We start from the raw sequence: 24,546 nt of genomic DNA, 5'->3' as shown, positions 1-24,546 counted from the left end.
TCTGTTCGCTTTTTTGACTGCTGGAGCACACTGAGCGGATGTTTTCAGAGAACTACCCAGAGTGACTCCAAGATCTCTTTCTCCAGTGGTAACCGCTAATTGAGGCCCCCATCAATTTTCTAGGGATCATGTTTTCCAGTGTGCCCTGCTTTGCCTTTATCAACATTGATTTCCCTCCGCCATTGTGTTGCCCCGTGATCCGGCTTTGCGAGACCCCTTGGCAGTCAGCTTTGGACTTAACTACCGTGGATAATTTTGCATCATCTGCAAACTCTGCCACCTCCCTGCTCACCCCTCTTCCCAGATCATTCATGTGCATCGGTTGGTGACGGTGTGCGCTCCCCCACCCTCCTGCCATCCCCTGTGCCAGGCGGAGGCCTCCGCCCGACGCTGAAGCCTGGGTGGGAGTAGCCCTGCGTCACGTGGCCTCGCCGAGGCGCTCCTCCCTCCCCACGAGGCCCGCGGAGCACGCGCCCCGCCCGCCAAGGAAGTTCCGGGTCAGAGGGCGGCAAGGAGGCGGAAGCGGAAGCGGGAGCGGAGGGGAGCGGAGCGGAGCGGCGCGGCATGTCGGCGATCGGGGAGCTGGAGCCCGTGCGGGGCGGCCCCTTGTTCCGGCCCCTCAGCGCCGAGGACGAGGAGCAGCAGCCGGACGAGATCGAGTCCCTCTGCATGAGCTGCTACCGCAACGTGAGGCCGGGGAGGGGCCGCCCCGGGGCCGGGCTGGGAGCGGGGTACGGGAGCCCCGCGGCTCCCCGGCCCGGGCGTGAGGGGGGCCCCCGCCCCGCCCCGCCGGGTCCATGTTCCCTTGGCTTTGCTCTTCCAGGGGGTGACCCGGCTGCTGCTCACCAAGATCCCCTTCTTCAGAGAGATCATCGTCAGCTCCTTTACCTGCGGCAGCTGTGCTTGGTCCAACACCGAGATCCAGCCGGCGGGGCGGATCCAGGAGCAGGGGGTGCGCTACACCCTCGCTGTTACTGCGCGGCAGGTGAGCCAGCCCCCCCCCCCCCCGTGTCGGCCTCTCCGGGCGGGAGGAGGGGGCAGGCCCAGACCTGGTGGTGTGGAGAGCCCTAGCACCCGCTGCTGGGTGGAGGGTGCCCTGGCAGTTCTGAGGTCGCCTCGTTGCCACCTGCCGCTTGCTGGCCTTGTCTGGATCAGTCAAAACGTAGTTGCTGAAAACCAGCAAAGCTGTCAAAAGCCTCCGCTTGGGGGGATACCAATGGCCTGACTTTAAGCGTTCAGCGCTTGTGATATAATAGGAAGCCCCCTGAGTATCTTGTTGATAGTGGAGACTGAATCTGGGGCCTCATGCTATGAAAGCCTGAACACCTACTTCCTGAGCTAGTAGACCCACTTCTCCTAGTCAAGGTTGTAGCAGGTTCATCAACCTGTGTATTGCCCAGCCACTGAAGGGGGAAGGAGTGCCCCACTGAATAAGCACAGGGTACACTTCCACTGCCTGTTGAAATTTAGTGGCTGATCCTGGGCTGTCTGCATCTCTGAAGACCATGCTTGTGCCTGTGCATCCTGACTGCAACTATAGTGCGGGTTGAAAGGGGTGGAATGTAGGTAAGCAGGTTCTAACCAGGACCCTAGGACTGTCACTACTTGTGGATAAAGGACAGCTGTCCTCAGAGTACAGTATGGCAGCAATTCTGCTTGTCTGACTACTATAAAGTAACTAATATTTAATGAGGCACTATCAGCTGCTCGTTAATGGGATGCTGAGTCTCTGGGAAGTACTTTGGTGTAAGATGTCCACACAGCATGCTAAAACAGGCTGTTCTGTGGAGATGTTGTGGACATTTGAAGAAGGGAGAGCCAGTCAGTGGATCAGTGTTTTCCCTGATGCGTGGCATCAATCTTCAGAAAAGATTGTTCCCTTTGTCAGGTTCATTGATGCTTTGATGTATCTGCACTTACAAGGTGGGCAGAGGAGATGGGGGTGGCTTAAGGTGGCCACCATTGAAGCGTAACTTACACTTATGAACTTAAGTTGAATGGGCAAATAACTGGTGGGAGAGGCAGCCCAGGGAAACAGTGAGTGGAAACATTGGTTTCACTGGCTCTGTGTGCGAATGATCTTCTAGTGGGAGGATGCTACCACTGTGTTCCCAATGTGCTTCTCAGGGTTGAATTCATTCTTACTTGCTTAGCATGTGTAGGGTTCCTGGCCTGTTGTAGCTTTGTTTTTAATCTTCCCTATACATTGTTCTGTCCAGGATATGAATAGGGAAGTGGTGAAGACAGATTGTGCCACGGCTAGAATCCCAGAGCTAGACTTTGAAATTCCTGCTTTTTCTCAGAAAGGAGGTAGGTGTGTAATCTGAGCTCGTTTGTGGCTTGGGGTGGCTGGTAGCAATTTAGCAGAGGTGTTGGTACAGCAACAACTTTTGGCTACTGGAATAGACTGCTACCCTGTATCTGAGTATGACCTAGCCTAGACCAGGGTTTGGATCTTGGGGCATAAACTGATTCACACCAGTACGGCTTTACTGAGATGACTGACTGGATGATGGATGGAGGTGGGTAGAGCTAGGCTCTGTGGTATTACTGTCTTGTACTCTGGACCCCAATTTATCCTGCTGCTAGTCAGTGTCTAGCATGGAAAGCTCGCTCCCCCAAATCCTGCAGTGTCTTGGAGACGGTGTCACAGCCTAGCCCTGAGGCGCCTCTTCCTTCATGAATGCTTCTCATGTTGGCAGCAGCAGCTTCTTCTGTTGGAGGTCTGGGCTTCTGTCCACTGACATGTGCATGGTGAATCTGCAGCTGGATAGTGCTGCCCGAGTAGGGAAGAGACTAGAAATACCAGGCCAAAAAGCAGGAGCTCTTAAGAGTTCTTGTTTTCCCATCTGTGGGAATAAATAGTTCTAGGAAGGATTGGTGGGCTAGGGATGATAAATTTAGAAGATTAACAACATTGCTCTAGTGTACTTAATATTGTAATTAGGTCTGCTTTCTCCCTCTATCAAGCTCTTACCACAATCGAGGGAATAATTGACAGAGCTGTCGCTGGCCTGGAGCAGGATCAGCCAGTCCGCAGGGTAAGGTGCTTTAAGAAGGTAATATCAAAACAGATGTCCGCTTACGGATTACGCTTGTCTACAAATTCTGTAACTATCACAGTTACACATCCCCTACTAGATGACGAGCTGAGAACGCTTCTTGGCTTGGCATTGTGTGCCTGTGACAGGCCTATCTGAAGGTCTAGGCTGGTACCAAAGATCCGATCTGATCTTGAGTATCTCTCCTTTCACAGGCAGCAGACAAAGGTGTGGCAGGGAAAATAGATGAGTTTATTGGCAAACTCAAGCAGCTGAAGGAAGTGGATTCTTCTTTCACCTTTGTAAGTATTAGCAGGAGGGTGGGGAAATGCATCTGCCCCTCTCTTTGGGGGCAAAACAAGGAGGATTCCTGAAGACTTTTCTTATACTTCCCTCTGTCAGATCATAGACGACCCCTCAGGTAATAGCTTTGTGGAGAATCCTCGTGCGCCGCAGAAAGATGATGCTCTTGTGGTTACTCATTACAGGAGGACTGCCCAGCAGGATGCTATGCTTGGCTTGGAGGTATTATGTCTGGGTGGGGAAGGTGTCTTAAAGTCAGAAGTGAGGGGAGGCCTGGCAGGTGTTAGTTCTTCCCTCATTCCTACCCTCTGTGGCCTATATTCAGGTGCTAGACTTCCATAATGGAAAGGAAAATGCCCCCTTCAGATCCTAATCTGTGTCCTCCTTTATATGCCAGAGGGGATGCTGCTGAGTAGCAGAGGCATTCTTCTCTTCCACCCTGTCCCAAAGAGTCTGTTCAGAGATCCATGAATGGGAAGATGTATCAGGTATAATTATCTGAGCCTCTGAGTTGGCATACTGATATTGGCCTCTATGCTGTTTCAGACAGAGGAGACTGATGAGAACCCAGCTGACTCTGTGGAGGATCTGAGGAATGAAGTGAGTAATGTTCCTGGTTGGCCACCTGGAGCTCTCTAACTGGATTGCAGCTGTGTCCTGATTGCTCTGAGGAACATATGGTAGTGGGCGCACACATAGGGATACCGATACCTAAACTGCCCCATTTGCTGGACTAATTTTTTCCAAGCTACAGTGATCAGGGCCATAAGTATTGAGATGGAAGCTAAATTCATGTATTGCTCCCGGTTACAGTAGTCTTTCTGGTATCTGTCTTTAGACAAGTAAGTGCCCATAGTGCAACAGATCAGACCCTTCAGCGTGTTCTTGTATTGTAGGTGTTGCAGTTCAACACAAACTGTCCTGAATGTAATGCCCCAGCCAACACTAACATGAAGCTAGTGCGTATCCTTCTGATGGGACGGTGTGACAGTACAAGTTGACCTTTTCCTGCTGTGCTGAGAGGGGGTGGTCAGTATTGTGCACAGGCCTGGTGCTTTATGGCTCTGTATTCTGCCAGAGAGAGGCTTAAATGTCTGACCCAGGATAGCAAAGCCTTTGACTCTGGAGACCTATCTGAGAGCTACTTATGGCTTGGAAACAAGCTCATGTTTTGAATCTCAATGGATGATCCCATTAAATAGGAACAAAAGGCTGGAAACCTATTGGTGTCTGTGAACAGGACTCTCTGAATTGGTGCTCAGCACCTGCGTTGGCACTGACATGCTAATCTCCTTTGACTGCTCTTCTGAACAAAGTTGCATCCTGTCGTCGGGAAGTAGCTTAGTCCTGTGTAAGGAAGACAGAAGTTCTTTGTCTTGGAGGTTTCTTATTTCAGGCAAACTTCCCTAACGGTCTGTCCCAGAAATTCCACACTTCAAGGAAGTGGTCATCATGGCTACAAACTGCGAGGCCTGTGGACACAGGACGAATGAGGTGAGCTGCAAACCTGACCATGTCTTCAGAACATGCCAGCCTTCTCCTGTGCTCTCCAAAGGGATGGACTTTTCTGTCTGTCCCTTGCCTGCACCCCACTCCTGATCATAATTTGGCTTCCTGGATTACATATTGGACAGAGGAGACTGGAGGAGATGGGGGTTTGTTAAATGTCTTTTAACATTTAACATACCCTCGGGTGGGTAGGACCACAGCAGCTGAGTGGCTAGCATTGGAACAAATACCTGCAGCTGTAACATGTTAATCCACTAAGTAGCTGACTTGGATGACTAACTCTTCTATCCCCCAAAATCTGTCCTAAACCTAAGGTTGAGGTACTGACCCTAAATGACCCTAGATCTGGCTGGCCCAGTGCAGAGTCTTAGATGCAAGACATACACACCAACTCTTAAAGCACACTGTAGTGGCAAGAGGATTAAAGTATTCTGAATGCTTTGTCACTTGTAAACTAACTCTAACAGATTGTTTCTAGGTTAAATCTGGAGGAGCAATAGAACCGCTGGGTACCAGGATCACCCTTCATGTTACAGACCCTTCAGACATGACAAGAGATATACTAAAGGTAATCTCTTCCTTCAGATACCTGATAATCTTTAAATGTGTGTGTGGCTACTTCTTGGGACCTCTTCTCTCAATTTGGCCCTACTGATGAAGGAAGTGGGGTCTGGCTGGGGCTTCTGGGATTTATTCCCAGCTCACCATAGACTTTCTGTGGTCTTGGCTCTTCACCTCTGAATCCCTCAGATGGAAGCTGCTCTCTAGCACATCACCCTTTTGGATGACCTGGAAATAAGCATACCATGTGTCTCTCTGCAGTCAGAGACGTGTAGCGTGGAGATTCCAGAGCTGGAGTTCGAGCTTGGCATGGGAGCGCTGGGGGGGAAATTCACCACCCTGGAGGGGCTGCTGAAAGATATCCGAGATCTGGTGAGTGGTGTATATTAAGCTCCTGTTTAGCTGAGGTTTGTACCTGTAGCTGCATTTGGGATGCATAGGACTCCTCCCCACCCCCCCGCCAATGAACTGACTCTAAATGCTGAGAACCTGTAGCTTCCTGTAGACTTGGGTATGTACCGCAAGCGTGCAGCACCACTGAACAGTCATTCATGTTATGCTGCAGCCTTCACTCGCCCTGCCTGGAGAGGGGGGAGCATGTCAGCCACAGTGGCTTTCATGCTCTTCTGGGGAGAGGTGGGTTGTCCTTCAGAATTCCTCTTCCTCCCTCCCCTTCTTCATTTTGCACAGTAACTGTTCTTGTAGACCCTACTCCCCTGAGCTAGTCAGTGCATCTATCAGAGGGTTACTTGGGAGCAGCATCAATCACTCCCTCCTTAGACTCTGGATGTGTTGCCATCCCAGCCTCTCTCGATCTGAACAACTGAGGGTAGCTCTGATATGTGGCAAAGCTTAATGCCTGCTCTGTTCTGGCGCACGGATGCCCACAGGAAGGCAGGCAGTAGAAGCGGGTTTCTGAGGTCATAGTAGATGGAACGGACACTGTCCCTCTGCCTTCAGAACCTGATCTAGGAGCTAAAGAGATCTCAGCACATTGGTTCCAGCTTACTCTGTACAGGGCCTCTTCACTGTAGATGTTGATTCTTAAGATACCCCGCTGAGCTGAGGACTTCCCCTTGACTGATGTAAAGATAGGAACAAGCCCTTTGTGTCTAAAGGAAACAAGGTTTCAAAAGCCTCTTATGGGTTGCCTAGAGCAGCTTGCTATCATAGCCGGCTGCCAACTCCTATTAACTAGTGACTTCCCAGGGCTCCCCGAATGTCCTGGGCCAGGCTGGGCGTTGCTCACATGCAGGTACCACGAAGTATTCTGCAATAGTAACTCAGTGTGGCAGAATGTGAAGGAGCCTGTTTTCTGTTGCAGATTGTGAAAAACCCCTTCACTCTGGGGGACAGCTCTACTCCAAGCAGAGTGGAGAAGCTCCAAGAGTTTGGTAGGAAGGTGTATCAGGTTAGTAGCTTTGGTGTCCTATTCGCACTGAACCTGGCAAATGACCTGGTCAGATGTGTTCTTTGGCAGCATTGCTGCAAGTCTGAAGTGTGTAACTTTGTGGAATCTCAGCAGGCATGTAAGTTTCCCCTCCTTACGCTGCCATCCTGTTCAGTTCCCGCCTTCCACCAATGTCCTGTGTAGCCATGCTATAAGCCTTCTGCAGGGAGGGGGCTTGTGGCTCCTGCTTCAGGACCACTGATGTTGCACCATATATCATTAGGCAGGGAGCATCCCCTAACACAACATGCTTACACCCAATGAAGGCAGTAATCCTGAAACTTTCCCTGACCTCAAACCATCACACAAACTAGACTAAAGATGTTTAATATCCCTCCTCTGGCCACCTAAGTGTTGGGCAGAGCTTTCCTGTCACTGAAATGAGACAAACCTGCCATGCTGCAACACAGTCCGGGCCAAAAGGGGCGAACTGTCCATGTACTTTGAGCTAATGCTCTGTGGCACCTCTGTACCATAGGATCTCCAAATCTTGTACATATAACGATATACATCATGGACATAGATCACATCACTGGCTGTACTAGTATTCTGATAGTCAGTGTTCAGAAGAGTAATGTAATAGGGCTTTGGCTCTGTCTGCCAGCATTCAATGATTCAACTGATTGGGGGGTCAAGATGGAGCACTGCATGCTGGGAGATCAAGGCACAGCCATATTAGCCATATTATCCAGTGTGGACAGCTGTGAGAAGCTGCACTTCTGTTTGAAGATTACCATTGGCTTGTGTGTTTCCTGGATGATGGAGCTGGGACACAAACTCTTCATTTGTTACACCAGACTCCTCAACCTTCAAATGTTGCAACTGTTCACAATATGAACAGGGACTAGATAGCATGACAGCAGTGCTTTGCTGCTTCCTATGCCTGGAACTCTGTCCAGCTCTAAGCCTCCTCACCTGAAGCATGTCCTGTCTTGAGTGAATGCTGGTATACACAGGAAATGCTCTAGCTGTCTGTAGAGCACTGCACATTCTTAGAATGGTGTATAAAGTGTCTGTAGCTCCTGAGGTAGCATTCTCTGCAAGGTTGAGTGTGATGTTGACAACCTGCAAGATGCAGCAGGGACTTGGATTTTAGGTTTGATTGATCACTGCTCAAATAGAGCATGTGGGGTCCTGGCTGTTAATCTGTCTCCATTTCCTCAGATTATGGAGGGTCACATGGAGGCTCACTTCATTCTGGATGATCCTGCAGGGAACAGCTACCTTCAGGTAGAGTATTGAGCACTTAGATGAGACTTCCCTTTAGGGTCTTCTGAATGCAGTAATCCACAGATGCACCCCCCACCCAATGCTATTCAAAACAACCAAGGAACCACTTTGGGGATGTCCTGAGGTGGGAAGAGAATTGGTTTTTCACCTCCATGTACCTTAATGTCGGTCAGCTCCATTCCAGGAGGCAATCCCAGCGGTGGTGGTAGGAAAAAAGCAGATACATGGTTCTTCAGGGGCTGAGAGTTAAGAGCCTAAGGTCTCTTTCTCTCTTCTATTGACTTGTGGGAGCTTGGGCAAGTCACTTGATCTCTCTGCCTCACAGAATTCACTTCTAAAGGGGGCTGACCCTTGCCTTCCTAAAAGGGAGGGTAAGGCTCAACTATTGTATGTAAAATGCTTTGTGATCCTTTGGCTGAAACTTGCTGGAGAAGTGCAGCGCATGTAAGTATGTGAGGCTCTGACCATACCAAAGCACAACTAACTTTCTCTCTCTCTCTCTCTCTCTCTTTGAACCAAAGAATGTCTACGCTCCAGAGGAAGATCCAGAGCTAAAAGTGGAGCACTACGAGCGCACGTTTGCACAGAATGAGGAGCTGGGCCTCAATGACATGAGAACTGAGGGCTATGAAACTGGGCTGACCTCTGAGCAGTAGCAGCACATGGAGGGACAGAAAAGCCAAACTCTTCTCACTAAGTTATTACTATTGTAATAGGGCTAAGGACCTGGCCTATCTTGCACTGGAAGCAAGCTTTTTGTGCTTAATTTACATGTGCTTAATTTACCTTTTTGGAAGTTGGCAGGTGGACAGACCTTAAAGTCCAAAGTTGAGTGTTAATTACCTTATTTTGGAGGTTTATACTTGCATAAAGAAAAATGTAAAAAACCTGTTTGCTTGGGTTTCAGTTGTGTTCTTTGTCTTCCTGTGCATGCACTAACTGGGATCAGTAGAACACCCCTCCTCCAGCAGCAGTTGGTGCTAGATCCTTGAGTAGCAGCTGGCTCTGCAGCTAGTGTCTCCAGACTGATGGTACACTTCTGTTTTTAAATGAAAACTACCCTCACCTTCTCTACACTGTGTTCCAATGTAAAGTATTAATTAACAAAGTGTTGCTTTTGCATAGTTCCATGCCCCATTTTTGTTTTTTTGTGCATGTCCTCAAGCTCACAGCTGAGAACTCCAGGCCCAGAGAAGCTTGGGTTTGAATCTTGGGAGGAAAAGCTAACAAAACAATTAGTGGTGGATCAACACAATCTCTGATTATGGCTAATACTTAACCAAGTGAGGGGTTTGGCAGTGTAGAGGCAGTTGAGTGTACTCTGAGCTGTGCTCAGAATAAAAAAGGAATAATTTGACAATAGATGGGTTTGTCTAACTTTCAGCCTGAGAAAGTGGGGCAGCTGTACTGCACTATTATATTCCACTTGCAGCAGTAAAGGGGGAGGCAGCCTTAATTATAAGAAGGCAATGATTTTTTCATGGAGGTCGTGTAAGTCACAGAATCTGATTTCAGCCCTTGGGAGCTGCAAGATCCCCCTGGTTGTAGATGGCAGCCCGCAGGGGCCCTCCACCGCTCCTTACCCGCTGCACGTACCCTGTAGCTAAGCTCCCTATTTTGTCCTAAACTTTTTTTTAAAAAGCAGAAGTCAGCCAGGTCCTGACCTGCTGTGAGTTTTAATTTGTTACAGGGGCCCTGACTCTTACTAAAAATACCCCCAACACCATCTCAACCTTCCTCATCCTGCAGTTCAGCGGCGTGGCCCCCAGCTCCCGATCCTGGTTCAACTCCAGCCCAAGCCTCCAGCAGGGCCCTCGGCCTGACGGGGGCGTTTAATGTCCGGACAGGCCGTTTTAATCCTTTACCCCGCTGCGGCCTAGGGCGGTCCCTGCGCCCAGTCCCGCTCCCCCGCTCAGCGCGCACCAGCAGGCGGAGACCAAGGGAACTCCTCGCTGCAGGAGCCCCGCCGCGCGCCCCACACCCCTCCCCCGCCGGAAGCGCCCGCGCGCCCCGCCCCACGTGCGCCGGCCGGGGCCAGGCGGTTTCCGGTGCGCGCCGCGCGCCGTTTTGTCCCCGTCGCCGCCCCGTCCGCCCCGCCCCGCCATGGCGGCCCCGGGCCTGTCCAAGGCCGAGTACCTGCGGCGCTACCTGGGCGGGGCCGCGGCCGAGCCCGAGGGCGGCAGGCGCAAGCGGAGGAAGAAGCCGCCGGGGAGCGGCGGCAGGGGGTGAGTGGCCCCGCTTCCGGGTCTTCCCCGGGGGAGTCCCGCCCCCAGGGCTCCTCGGGCCCCGCGCCGCTGCCCCCGGCTTCCCGAGCTCCGCGGTGGGGCCCCCCTGGCTCCCAGGGACCTCCCTCCCAGGGCCCCCCCTGGCTCCCTGGGCCCCCCCTGGCTCCCAGGGACCTCCCTCCCAGGGTCCCCCTGGCTCCCAGGGACCCCCCAGGGTCCCCCTGGCTCCCTTAGCCCCCCTGGCTCCCAGGGACCCCCCCCAGGGTCCCCCCCCCAGGGTCCCCCTGGCTCCCTGGGCCCCCCCTGGCTCCCAGGGACCCCCCCCAGGGTCCCCCTGGCTCCCTTAGCCCCCCCTGGCTCCCAGGGACCCCCCCAGGGTCCCCCTGGCTCCCTTAGCCCCCCCTGGCTCCCAGGGACCCCTCCCCAGGGTCCCCCTGGCTCCCTTAGCCCCCCCTGGCTCCCAGGGACCTCCCTCCCAGGGCCCCCCCTGGCTCCCAGGGACCCCCCCAGGGACCCCCTGGCTCCCTTAGCCCCCCTGGCTCCCAGGGACCTCCCTCCCAGGGTCCCCCTGGCTCCCAGGGACCCCCCCAGGGTCCCCCCCCCAGGGTCCCCCTGGCTCCCTGGGCCCCCCCTGGCTCCCAGGGACCCCCCCCCAGGGTCCCCCTGGCTCCCTTAGCCCCCCCTGGCTCCCAGGGACCCCCCCCAGGGTCCCCCTGGCTCCCTTAGCCCCCCCTGGCTCCCAGGGACCCCCCCCCAGGGTCCCCCTGGCTCCCTTAGCCCCCCCTGGCTCCCAGGGACCCCCCCCCAGGGTCCCCCTGGCTCCCTTAGCCCCCCCTGGCTCCCAGGGACCCCCCCCCAGGGTCCCCCTGGCTCCCTTAGCCCCCCTGGCTCCCAGGGACCCCCCCCCAGGGTCCCCCTGGCTCCCTTAGCCCCCCCTGGCTCCCAGGGACCCCCCCCCAGGGTCCCCCTGGCTCCCTTAGCCCCCCCTGGCTCCCAGGGACCCCCCCCCAGGGTCCCCCTGGCTCCCTTAGCCCCCCCTGGCTCCCAGGGACCCTCCTCCCCGCCCTAAGGGGTCCCTCTGGCTCCCTGGGCCCCCCTTGCTCCGAGGGACCCTCCTCCCCACTCTAAGGGGTCCCCCTGGCTCCCTTAGCCCCCCCTTGCTCCCAGGGACCCTCCTCCCCACCCTAAGGGTCCCCCTGGCTCCCTGGGACCCCACCCCCCACCCCACCCTAAGGGGTCCCCAGGCTCTCCCAGCCCTTAGCTCGCCCTTGCTCCCAGGGACCCCCCCGCCCTAAGGGTCCCCCTGGCTCCCTTGGCCCCCCTTGCTCCGAGGGACCCCCCTCTCCCGCCCTAAGGGTTCCTCTGGCTCCTCCAGACTTTCCCCAGGCTCCCTGGACCCCCCCCCCCCAACGATTTTCCCCACAGCGCTTAGGGATGTGATTAAAGGGTTGAAAAATGTGCTGTATAGCAGCGATTCTCAACTAGGGGTACGCCAAGGTCCTCCAGAGCGTATATCAACTTATCTCGATATTTGCCTAGTTTTACAACAGGCTACATAAAAAGCCCAGACAACGACTTGTTTACGGTGCTCTATAGACTATACACTGAAACGTGTGTACAGTATTTATATTTCAGTTGATTATCTTACACTTATAAGATAAAAACGAGAAAGTCAGCCATTGTTCAGTACTGGTGTGCTGTGACACATCTATATTTTTATGTCTGATTTTGTAAGCAAGTAGTTTTTAAGGGAGGTGAAACTTCGGGGGAACGCAAGACAAATCAGACCCCTGAAAGTGGTACAGTAGTCTGGAAAGGTTGAGAGCCATTGCCTTATAGTGACAGACTCAAGGATCTCGGTCTATTTGGCTTAACAAAAAGAAGGTTAAGGGGTGACCTGGTTACAGTTTGTAAGAACCTAGGTGGGGAATAAATATGTGATAATGGGCTCTTCAATGTAGCAGAGAAAGGTAGAACTGGATGTTTTTCTAAAAGATCTGCTCTAGGAATTATTGTGGGAAAATTCCCTGGTCTATGCCATATAGGAGATCCAGGTTCTCAACCTGTTTACCTTTGTGGGCTGCATCCAATACTACCTGTGTGGCCCATAGGATGTCACATGGGCTGCTGCTCTGTGCTGATTGGGACATAAGCGGCCCATGGCTGCAGGTTGAGAACCTAGATCATCACAATGGTCCCTTCTGCCCTTGGAATCTATGAATCTGAGAGACCTCCTCCACTTCCACTCTGAAGGATCCCCAAGTAACCCCTTAACCATGGGGGCCCACCAGGCATCTCCTCCCTTCTGAGACCAGAACACTTGTGTCTACCCCTATCCCCAGTGTGTGTTTGGGGCTAGGGGCTTGTGTAGCTTTTTTTTCTTGCTCCCCCTGCCCTGTTCACTGCATATGGGGAGAGGTATAGCTAGAGCATCACCCCTAGGTGGCTGATTGGGGGTGGTTGGTCTCACAGCAGTAGACTATGGGGATGCAAAATGCAACTGCTGTGTCTCTGAGGGTCCATTCTTTGCCTGCCACCTGAGTTGCGTACATTGGACACACATGCCCCTTATTGCTTCATTCATTTGCTTTGTACTCACTCCCATGAGCCATGGTCCTTTCCTAATGCCACTACCTTTCTCCCCCTCCTCTCAGGATGCGAATAGTGGATGATGATGTGAGCTGGAATAGCATTTCTGCTGCACAAGAGAAAGAGGAGGAGGAAGAGGATGAAGGGGATCTGCCTGTGGTGGGTACTCGAGGGTCGGGAGGCTTGTGCTATCAAAAACCAAAGTACTGATTTTATTGAGCACCCTTACAAACTTCCTGCTGTCATCATGGGGGGAAACACTTGCCAAGCAGTGCCCGGGGGAATGGCTGCCTGTGTAAGTGGACAAAGTGAATAACTTGTCTGGTTTAACTGTAGAGAGATCTCATTAGCATCCTAGAAAGAATGATACTTTGCATTCAGATTTTTTATATATGCATTGCAGTAGATCTAAAAGCTTAAAGCAAACTGGAGCCTCGTTCTGCTCAGCCTTGTACAACTGTCAGCAAAGGGAGCATTTAGTTTGTAAGCTGTTGGTGATAGGGACTGTTACTTACTACATCTCTGTCTTGCATTAAAAAAATTAACAAAACAACATTATAGCAAAAGGAGAGAGCAGCTGACCCTGCAGTGCTGCTGTTCTGTGAAGATGTTTCAGAAATAGGAAGTAAAATTGACCAATGGCATAAGTGGGTGCAACTCTGTTGGCCTTAATCAGTGTCAGATTTGTCCCAGAGCACGTGTGAAAGATGTGGCTGCACAAGGGCTGTGTTACACTACACGTCCCATAGAGAATCCAGGATGCGAGTGTCTAAAAGTAACTGAAAAGCACTTAGAGACCATTATGCTTCATGACTCATGTCCCTCTTCTGGGGTAATTGCTTCCGAGAGCAGAGATTCTCAACCTTTTTCCTTTGTGAGGCCTCCCAGCATGCTATAAAAACTCCCCGGCCCACCTCTGCTGCAACAGCTGGTTTTCTGCATGTAAAAGCCAGGGCTGGCGTTAGGGGGTCACAAGCAGGGGAATTGCCTGGGGCCCCATGCCACAGGGGCCCCTGCAAAGCTACATTGCTCAGGCTTTAGCTTCAGCCCTGGGTGGTGGGGCTCAGGGACCTGGGCTTCAGCCCCATGCAGTGGGGCTTTGGGTTTCTGTCCTGGGCCCCAGTGAGTCTAATGCTAGCCCTGCTTGGAGGCCTCCCTGAAACCTGCTCGAGGCCCCCTTGGGGGCCACGGACCCCTCGTTGAGAATTACTGTGCTAGAGCATATTTTCCTGTGCTTTGTCTAGTTCAGGTTCCAATGACACACTGTAAGTAGACAGACTGTAACTAGCAACTTTTAGTAGGATGTTATTGAGTTAACAATCATATTTTTAAAAGCCTTTGTTTGAGTTACTAACAGCACCTGAGATACTGAAAGATTTTTAATGAGACTGATCAGTTTCACTTACTGCTTCTTTTGCGGTAGCCCATCTTCAATGTCTTGTGAACAGATACTGTTTAGATTTAAAACTTCCCTTCAAACAAATACAAACAAACAAAGTTCCCATTGGAATTGATAATTTTTTTTTTTTTTGCTAATTCCTGTTTTTGAGCCAAATCTAAATTTTGATCTGAGACTGCTTGGCATGGTGGGTCTTTAGAGATTGATTTTTAAATGAAAAAGAAGCAGAGGAGAGCTGTTCCAAAACAAAAGCAACAGATGAGAGAAATATTTTGAAAAGTTTTAAAACAACCTCTTGTAATGAAATCAAATAAGCCTGTGCAATTGATGTTGTGAGCTAGACTTTGCAACTTAAGTAGTAAGGGATGTGTTCTTTTCTAGAGTTACAGAGAACAACCCAGCATTTAATACATAGTCAGAGGCTTTAGCAATATTGTATGTTTTGATATCAATGTACAGGAAGTCTGTGCAGCAGAATAATGGAGGTTTACAGGCAAACCACATTAGTTGCCTGAATGTGTTTATTTTTGAGAGTAAAAAATCTCTTTGGTTCTAACTCTGCTACGTTACATTCAGGTGGCAGAGTTTATTGATGAGCGTCCAGAAGAAGTGAAACGGATGGAAGAATTCCGGACAAACAATAAATGGAAGCTTTTAGGAGGTAAGCTTGGAGTGGTGGTTGTGGTTGTTTTAGCCCCAGTAAAGTTTTCAGCTTGGTACAATACCCACAAATGTAGTAAGTCCTTGTTCCAAATAATTTACAATTAAAGATAGATATGTAGGAAATAGGAAACACTCTGTAACCCAGAGATGGAGAAGTCTTAGGTTTTATAGGGTTTTCATTCCATATTTCAATACATATGTCTTATGAGCCTTACAGAAGAAAAGAGCTTTCAGGAGGAACTTGACCAAAGAGAAGTGGTTTGGCTTAGAAGGGGTGTTCCACAGGAAAGAGGCAGCATGGAAAGTTGCATGTGGAAAGTGATAGAAGGAAATGAAGAGAGATTCAGGACTGGCATTTTACAGAGAACAGAGGGGCTGATGGGATACAGTGGGACACAGGATGAGATGCGGATGGGGGGACTTGTGAATGGGTTTGAAGATAAAGCCAAGACCTTCAGCTTGACTTCAGCAAGGTGATGCCCTGCAATTGTCAGGTTGTCATCGATGGAATTGAGGGTGAAAGTGAGCATAGGCATCATCTGCAGATGATGTGAGGGCAGGGGCCCTCTTAGTTGATTGCAGGGAGCCCTGTCTGACTTCATCTAGGGAGCACATCTGGGCTAACTTTCCGATTCCCTTCCCCTGAGTATATTGCCTCTGCAAGCTGAAAAATAAAACACCAACAGAAAAAGCATATACCTCACAAGTCCTGAGATGTGCTCTCATTTTAGGGAGAAATCATAGGACTGGAAGGGACCTTGAGAGGTCATCTCGTCCAGTCCCCTGCACTAATGGCAGGACTAAGTATTATCTAGACCATCCCTGACAGGTGTTTGTCTAACCTGCTCTTAAAAATCTCCAGTGCTGGAGATTCAACAACCTCCTTAGGCAATTTATTCCAGTGCTTAACCACCCTGACAGGATGTTTTTTCTAATGTCCAACCTAAACCTCCCTGGCTGCAATTTAAGCCCATTGCTTCTTTTCCTATCCTCTGAGGTTAAGAAGAACAATTTTTCTCCCTCCTTGTAACAACATTTTATGTACTTGAAAACTGTTATCATGTCCCCTCTGTCTTCCCTCATAGGTCATGTTTTCTAGACTTTTACTCATTTTTGTTGCTTTTCTATGGACTTTCTCCAATTTGTCCACATCTTTCCTGAAATGTGGCGCCCAGAACTGGACACACTATTCCAGTTGAGGCATAACCAGCGCAGAATAGAATGGAAGAATTACTTCTCTCGTCTTGCTTACAACACTTCTGCTAATACATCCCAGAATGATGTTCGCTTTTTTTGCAACAGTGTTAGACTGTTGACTCATATTTAGCTTGTGGTCCACTATGACGAGAGTCTAAGTGATGATCTTTTCTTTTTTTAGATCAGAATGAAGATTCACAAAGCTCAGACCTTTCTCTAGCTGCCAAGTCTATAGCAAGGTATGGGACTTTGCCTGGGGTCGTGGTTACCAGGTTCTTTTTTATTTTGTATAATACTTTGTTTTCAGTGTTGCCCCTTTTATCACAGGGTCTCACAGTACTTTACAGTTAAGCCTTATGATGTAGGAAAGGGATATAGGAGGATTGCTTTATTCAGTCCTAAAATGCATTCACCTCTGGGGGAGAATGCAGTAACTGTCTATTACAGTGTACAGAAATACTACACAACACCTTAACACAGGAAGCAGATTTATTCCATAGTCATTTAAATATGTAGAGAAAATGTTGGTGACTGCGTGCTGCCAAGCAAAGCTGGAATGCGATGAGGACAGTAGAGTTCCCTCGTTTTCATAACAGACTTGGGATCTTTATATTCTCGTATGACTCCTAAAAACATTCCGACTGCCCATAATAGTGGAAGGGGCTGAAACAGATTTTAAGTATCATGTTGGTCATAAAGTGATTCTGGTAGAACTTAAATGCCAACACGGCCGGAGCTCAGAGGGCCCAGGTATAGGAGCCCTTTTGGGGTTTTTGTGTGGTAGTGACAGATCAGAGGTGACAAGTGCAGGAATTAATCTGTGTGAACGTCTGTCTGTGAAACTGAGAACGAAATGTGAATTGGTAACCAGCGCTCCATTCAGGAGAGCTATTAACACCCTTTAAACCCCCGCTGGCTGCTTTACAAACCCCTTGTTTTGTTTTTATTTCCAGTTCAGAAACCACAAAACAAAAGAAAATTAAACACTCGTCTGAGCCATCACCTCCCAGGAGAGGTCGCCATGATTCACCTGAGAGCTCTCCACCCAGGAAGCAGCGTCATGATTCTTCAGATGAGTCTCCATCCAGGAATCAGCGCCGCGACTCGCCGGACCTGTCGCCGCCCCGCCGGGGCCGCCGCGACTCGCCGGACCTGTCGCCGCCCCGCCGGGGCCGCCGCGACTCGCCGGACCTGTCGCCGCCCCGCCGGGGCCGCCGCGACTCGCCGGACCTGTCGCCGCCCCGCCGGGGCCGCCGCGACTCGCCGGACCTGTCGCCGCCCCGCCGGGGCCGCCGCGACTCGCCGGACCTGTCGCCGCCCCGCCGGGGCCGCCGCGACTCGCCGGACCTGTCGCCGCCCCGCCGGGGCCGCCGCGACTCGCCGGACCTGTCGCCGCCCCGCCGGGGCCGCCGCGACTCGCCGGACCTGTCGCCGCCCCGCCGGGGCCGCCGCGACTCGCCGGACCTGTCGCCGCCCCGCCGGGGCCGCCGCGACTCGCCGGACCTGTCGCCGCCCCGCCGGGGCCGCCGCGACTCGCCGGACCTGTCGCCGCCCCGCCGGGGCCGCCGCGACTCGCCGGACCTGTCGCCGCCCCGCCGGGGCCGCCGCGACTCGCCGGACCTGTCGCCGCCCCGCCGGGGCCGCCGCGACTCGCCGGACCTGTCGCCGCCCCGCCGGGGCCGCCGCGACTCAGTGTCAGGAAAAAAAAGCAACAAAACTATGGACAAATCGCTACCAGGAGGAATCCAAGGAGAGCGATCTAATCTGAGATCCGGCTTCCCACACAAGTCCTCATCGCGTCATAAGCAGCAGATAACTCCAGATCTTTCACCCCCCAGGAAGAACAGAGACAATTCTGACCTAGCCACATCACCATGTCAGAGAAAGAGAACTGGATCACCTAATGGGCTGAAAAAACAAAGCAGCACAAGAGGTGAGTGTGTATGAGATCATCCAGCGCTAGCCGGGTGCTCTTGGGAACAGCAAGTCACTCAAGTTCGTGTTATTTCTAAACGTTTGTCAGGCCCCAGTCTGTGACCATGTTTGAATACTGCTGCCAGCTGTGGGATTTGGAATCAGTGTTTTACACTTTCCCTTGGTAAGTTAAAGATGGTAGGACTTGGACTTATCTTACAACAAGTACAAAAATCCCCAGTAACGAAAGTTTTGTAATGGTAAAGCTAAGTCTCTCAGTCCCGTTCTGCACAGACTTAGCAAGGAGTTACAAATCAACTCAAAGTGCCTATATCAGAGGCAAATTCAAGTAAAAGGAACCTCACGGAAAGAGAAGAATATTTCCAACACGTGTTAGTGAATGTTAATAATATCCTTTTTCCCTGCACATGAAGAGATGGCCTTAGGGACAGCTGACCTAGCCCATGCTGATGGGAAATAGCCTCAATCAGGAACGAAGCTGTTGGAGCAATGCTGATTATACCTAAGTACTTACCAGTATTTTTATAGGTGTAGAAGAGGGATTTTCAAAATAATGTCCAGGACCAGTTGGGGCTGTTCTTAGAGTTTGATATAGAGTTCTAAAAGGAGTGTTCAGGCAGGGCGTAGCTGTCTGTGTACCCTATTATCACATGGCTTGTTTAACATCTCTTCTGGTTTCCAAAACTGGCTAGTTTAGCTCTGCAGAGATGCATCACAGACGCTAGCGTGTCCAGGCTTTTACAGGGCTCCAAATTGTATTTCTTCTGTGATTATAATTTGATATCTCTGTATTATTGCAGGCGTTTCTCCAGCCAATAAAAAGCCTAAACAGGCTCTGTCGCCTAAAAGGCGCAAGAGGCATGACTCTGATTCTTCACTGCCACGGAAAAGTTCCCAGGATTCCTCTGATTCTGACCTTTCCCCCCTTCGGAACAGTCGCAGACCAGGCCTGCTACACCGTGACTCCCACTCCAAACTCTCTCCTCCCAAGAGGAATCAGAACACATCTTCGGATTCTGATTTATCTCCTCCCCGAAGGAGTCAGGCAGCTGGAAAGAAACTCCACAGTTCAAGGAGCTCTCCTGGCCTCTTGCCTCCTCGTCGAGGCCCAGATTCTAAAAGATCTTTCCAGGGGGAGAGAGGAGAGGACCAGAGGGTAAGCTTGTAAGGTATACGTTTCCCACGCTGCCCTCCTTACATGCCTCACCCCGTCCTGCAGTGAGCATTGGTAAGGATGAGTGATTAGCTTTGTCCTCTTGGCCCACTCAGTCTTTGTGTGTCTGCTGAGAGTGCCCACAAGGGGGCCAGTTATTGCCCTGGGGAGGGAGGTGGCTTGGTGATATGGGCATTTCTCCTAAGAACTGGACTGAGATCACCAGCTCATTACATGGATGGGCCTCCACAGCCTTCAGCTAGTGATAATGTGTGGTATCCCTTTTGGATTTGCAGGCCAGCCAGATGCTGTCTGGGGGTAAAGCTGGCTTGGTGTCAGCCGACCTGCTGCGGAGAGAACAGCAGGAGCACAGGAGATATGACAGAAATAACAAACACTTGGAAGGTAAAGAGTTAATGAGACTGTAATGGGCATCAACCTTCCTTCAACCTACAGCCTGGTTCCTACTGCTTTTTTCTGTGCTAGTCGTAGGGGTTTTGGGTCTGGTGGGCCCTGGCTGAAGTGATTCTCCGTGGGGTAGCATCTAGGCACTCTGAAAGGCCTTCGAAGGGCCTGTAAAGCCCCTTCATTTTCAGTTTAAATCGATTTTTACTAAAAAAGTCGCAGGTTTTACAAAAAGTATTCACTTTTTTTTCTCATTTTCACCATACTTTTGTATCATTCAAATACATAAAAAAAACTTGTTTTATTAGGAAAATACAAGACATTGCATGAGATATATGTATTACGATAATACAATACTCTGCGTGTGTGTACATGCAAAATTGCTTGTTGAAGTAAGGCTACGTATTAACCTAGATAAGGTACACACAATAAACAAACAGGCACGCATGCAAGCTCTGAAGTGCGTGTGTGTGCATCCGAACATACTGATAAATCTCATGCCGACCATGTACACATTTCAAGCTGTTAGCAGCTAACGGTTTAAAGATTTGACACACTAAAATGGGAAGAAAACTAAAATCTATATCAGAATACATTTCAGAACACAAGGAGGTATTCAAAAGTTTAAAAAAAACCCAAAATCAGGAGAAAAGGATGAAGTTGAGTGTATGCGCGGCAAATGGTGTAGCCCAATTATTAAATGTAAATATTTATAGGTTAATAGTTCTAAGTCTACAACAGTAAACTGTTTATTCAAATGAAAAGTTTTGTTTGGGGATTAGCAATATATTGTTTTCTTAAACTCAGAAGTGGCATTGTGTTTTGAGTTCTGTTTTAGTTCTGTAGCAAACCACATTGAACGGAATTCAAAGCAGTAATCCATCTACTGAATACTTTTTTCCCATCTTTCCGTTCACCAAAATAAACCCTGATACTTACCTAGAAACATTATTAATAGTTTTTTGCACTGATTTTCACCTGTTTTTGGTGTTGTGGTAATAAACACTGATAAATTCCTGGGAAAAATTAAATAAAAACTGAAAACAAAGGGCCCTAGGCCTGTAAAGTAAATGAAATGTAAATGGTGGAACCCTCCCCACCCCCGAGCACTGCTCCCCATGAAATAATAATAGAGAGGGGGAGCTTTTGGGACTTGCATCAGGGTGCTAGGCAGGCTCAGGGAGCACTTCTTAAAAGAACAGGGTCAGACTGAGATTTGAAGAGGCCTACCTACAAGGACAGTTGTGGTCAGTGGCTAGAAACTGGTGGTTGTGGTTCTGTTGTTATTGGTTGGTGACCTTTTTCTGAGGCTGGAATACTTTAAAAACAAAAAAAATACATCAACCAACCAAAACACAAGGCTCTTGAAGTACGTAGAAGTGATTAACTGAATTGACTAAGATCTTGGAAATGTTCTAAAATGACTAACCTGCACCTTCTCATGTCTTCAGATGAATCCCAAAATGCTGAAACAGTCTTTCGAGACAAATCAGGCCGCAAGAGGGACCTTACGCAGGAACGACTTGAACAGCAGAAGAAGGCGGAGGCGAAATCTGAGAGAGATGAGCTGTATGCCAAGTGGGGCAAGGGGTAAGAAGCCCCAGAGTTCAATAGCAAACTGCTCAGTCCTTCTGTTCCATGGCATAATATCCCCTCCCCCTAATGATGTAACACCTCTGTTTCCAACAAAGATGGCCATTTTGATGGTGGTTTGAGTGATATGGATGCAGGCCCACTTGTGACTGGAGTGAGATCACTGGACTCCTTTCCCAGGGAGCACTGACCAGGCACTGAGATTCTGGATTTGAACCTGTGACCTGGACACCAAATGTTCTCTGTCATCTTAGAGATCTCTTGAATCTTCCTGTCCAACACTGGTGTGTGGAGTGTGAGTGCCGTACAGTTGTTGGTAGCACAGGATTGCAGTCAGCCAAGCACACTGAGCAAGCAGTAGGATGTGCCCTGGGTCTGACTTGCTCTAACATAAGGCTTCGTATGTTTCTTTTCAAGCCTGGCTCAGAGTAGGCAGCAGCAGCAGAATGTGGAGGATGCAGTAAAGGAGATGCAGAAGCCATTGGCTCGTTACATTGATGACCAAGACTTGGATCAGATGCTTCGAGAGAAGGAAAGAGAAGGGGACCCCATGGCTAACTTCATCAAAAAGAAGAAAGCCAAAGAGAGCAAGGATAAGAGAGGTTGGTTTGTATTTGTTATGGCAGTTCAGGGCTCCAGTGATTGCACTGGTGAACAAGGCTGCTGTGAATAAATACACAGCACAAGACTCACCGTAACAGATCAGTCTGTTTCTGGTGGATGTTCGTGCAGTAGTGGTAATAACTCACTGTACTGTTGTTTGCCAGCTGTGGTCTGATTGGCTTAGAGACCAGGTGAACAACAGTGCTATGGTCTTATGAACCAACAGAGTTAAACTAGATTAAAGGTGGTATTTGGAAGTTGCCTCCATGAATAATGGTCAGTGCTCAGCGGGCTGGCTCAGCATTCAGCACTTGTGTGTGTACACTGGTTTCGATTGATGTTAACATAGCCACATGGTTGGGCTGAAATAGTAATGGATTATATTGTTGCTTTTCTCTGTCTCTAGAGAAGCCCAGGTACAATGGACCAGCACCTCCCCTGAACAGGTTTAACTTATGGCCTGGGTATCGCTGGGATGGAGTGGACAGGTAGGCATTCCTGTTAAGTTTGCGGCGGTAGAGGTAGTAGATGGGCCTCTGCCCTGAAGAGCTTACCCTGAGCTCAGGGGATAACCCAGACAAAGGCATGGGGGAAGCATGCTGTACTGCCTGCACACAAAGGCGTTTGCACACAGTCTCTTGGCTTAATGAGCTTCCAAAGCTTTTTTTTTTTTTTAATGATGTGAATTTCATGCCAGAGTGAGGTGCTGGCTCAACGCCCCGAAAGACCAGAGTTCTCTGTTGATCAGCACAAGGGGAGCAGCCTGGGTAAGCAGCACTGCAGGCTTCTCGTTAGAGCTGCTTGAATTTTTGGGGCGTGAAAATGGCTTTTCAGTGATACCGAAAAATGTTTGCCTTGGCAATTTTACAAATCGTTGGTCAAATTGAAATGACCAACTATTGGGTTTCAGGTTTTTGCAGGTGCATGCCCCTTCCTCTTTTCCCCTTTCCCATCCTCCCCCTCTTTTTTCCCCAGTGAGGTGGGAGGAGGACCCCAACCGGTCTTTTTTGTATTGATTATAACTTTTTTTTTTTTTTTTTCATTTTTAGATGAAAAAACAAAAACTTCCATGAAATGTATGTTTTTAATTTTTCACAGAAAGTACTTGCCATTTTCTTACCATCTGTGCTTTCCACACCCTGCTCTCCCCCTTGCTAATATGCCTCAGTGCTGACATTTGCAGACCCTTGCTATGGTGAGCTGGGAGACCAATCTCCATAGTTTGTCCGTCTTGCCAATGTGGGGATACGTGGCTTTTGCAGTCAGGACATCTATCGTTAGAAACTGGAAGGAGTCTCACCTAATTTGCTGTACAGTGGCCACTGAACTGCCACCAGATGGCACCAGCTGTTGTTAACTACGGATGGATCTGAAACTGAGCCAGCAATCTAGAAATGGAGGGGAGCTTGAGCAATCTGGTCATTCCAAAAGGTTTCATTTCTCAGAAATGGCTTGGTAAAGTATATTGTGCACCAACCCACACTCTTGTTGATGTTATTTTGTAGGTCCAATGGGTTTGAACAGAAGCGCTTTGCCAGGCTAGCCAGCAAGAAGGCAGTTCAGGAGCTTGCATATAAATGGAGTGTTGAGGACATGTAAACAAAAGAGAGAACCAAATGGAAGACTGCTCCTGGCTCCCTGGCAGGGAGGAAGAGAGACCTCAGTACACCTAATGCCGTTGCAAGAGCTGTAAGAAATGGCTTATTCTTCCCTGAACACCTCTTCTCCATAGCATTTAGTGTTAAAGAGGACTACCTGGGGATGATAAGGCTGCCTCTAAAGGAAAGTTCAAGATGTTCCTGGAAGAGGATGAAAACAGGTCACTCTGTCCAGGCAGGCAGAGAGGAGAAGGGGGAAACTTTGGGTCCCTTGAGCACAGAGAAGAATTTCTACAGCTTTACTGCGAGCAGCCAACAGGTTGAATGCAGAGGCAAAGTGCAGTATCCTGCTACCTGCAGGAGCTGTTCTGCTCTCTTGGACCTGCTGTGAGATGCAGAAGAGACACCAGTTTCTGGCATTAATATTTTTTTAACAAATTATATATAAATACATTTGTAACCCTATTTTCAGCCAAACTCCTGGTCCCCTGGAGGTGTTTTTGGGATCTGTTGGTTTTCAGTTGTGTCCCAAATCTCAGGTGCTTCTCTGGGGTGCGGAGAGGATTAAAGAAAACTACTTCATAGAATAATTATGCTTTTGCGTGTCAAGATTGTAAACCGAAAGTTGAGATTTCAGCTGTGGGGAGCTCAACAGGTATTTGTAGGCAGTGGTGGCAGCTCGTGCTTTAATACCATCAGCTGGCTTGTCGCTGTTGTGCCTCAGAAAGTCTGCCTGATGTCATTGCTAAGGAGCCTGAAGTGGCTTTTCTGTCCCGCAATGTGTGGATTCCTCGACTGGCAGTGAAAGTTATAAAGCAGAAGCCCCTTTTGCTCTTAGCTGTGAGCTAAGCTAAGTAGACGAATATTTCCTACAATGCCTTGTTCCATATGGTGTTACATCACTATCTGGTCCCTTCCTAAATGGGGTTTTTTGAGAGAGGGGTGTGGGGGAGAAACTCTTTTGTTATATTTGACAAAAAACCCATCCTGGCTAAAAGCTCTGGCAGTTGGTCTGGGTTAACTGCTTATGGAAAGATGCAGGTAATGGTGGGTTTAAATGTACTACGCTGAATGTGATTTTCTTTTGAGTAT

General features: G+C 49.8%; 2 protein-coding genes across 2 annotated transcripts; both read left to right on the top strand.

Annotated features, from left to right (window-relative positions):
- The first annotated feature begins 515 nt into the window (after positions 1-515).
- Positions 516-8,974, top strand: ZPR1 (ZPR1 zinc finger). Its single transcript, XM_084611964.1, has 14 exons — positions 516-687; positions 824-985; positions 2,220-2,310; positions 2,971-3,041; positions 3,257-3,343; positions 3,444-3,566; positions 3,891-3,944; positions 4,241-4,307; positions 4,768-4,838; positions 5,332-5,421; positions 5,676-5,786; positions 6,739-6,825; positions 8,029-8,094; positions 8,616-8,974. The coding sequence occupies exons 1-14, from the start codon at positions 565-567 to the stop codon at positions 8,748-8,750; spliced, it is 1,338 nt and encodes a 445-aa protein (XP_084468090.1). The 5' UTR covers positions 516-564; the 3' UTR covers positions 8,751-8,974.
- Positions 8,975-10,137: 1,163 nt separating this feature from the next.
- On the top strand, positions 10,138-24,044 carry BUD13 (BUD13 homolog). The gene is made up of 11 exons (XM_084611945.1): positions 10,138-10,319; positions 12,974-13,067; positions 14,884-14,968; positions 16,349-16,406; positions 17,121-18,100; positions 18,903-19,258; positions 19,552-19,660; positions 21,112-21,250; positions 21,671-21,855; positions 22,263-22,344; positions 23,362-24,044. Exons 1-11 carry the CDS (start codon positions 10,198-10,200, stop codon positions 23,453-23,455), a joined length of 2,304 nt encoding a protein of 767 aa, XP_084468071.1. The 5' UTR covers positions 10,138-10,197; the 3' UTR covers positions 23,456-24,044.
- Positions 24,045-24,546: the final 502 nt, after the last annotated feature.

Source organism: Lepidochelys olivacea (assembly GCF_965140295.1).
Source record: "Lepidochelys olivacea isolate rLepOli2 genome assembly, chromosome: 22".
NCBI classification, from domain to species: domain Eukaryota; kingdom Metazoa; phylum Chordata; order Testudines; family Cheloniidae; genus Lepidochelys; species Lepidochelys olivacea.
The sequence above is the reverse complement of the archived record's forward strand: the minus strand, read 5'-3'. Positions and strand labels throughout refer to the sequence as shown.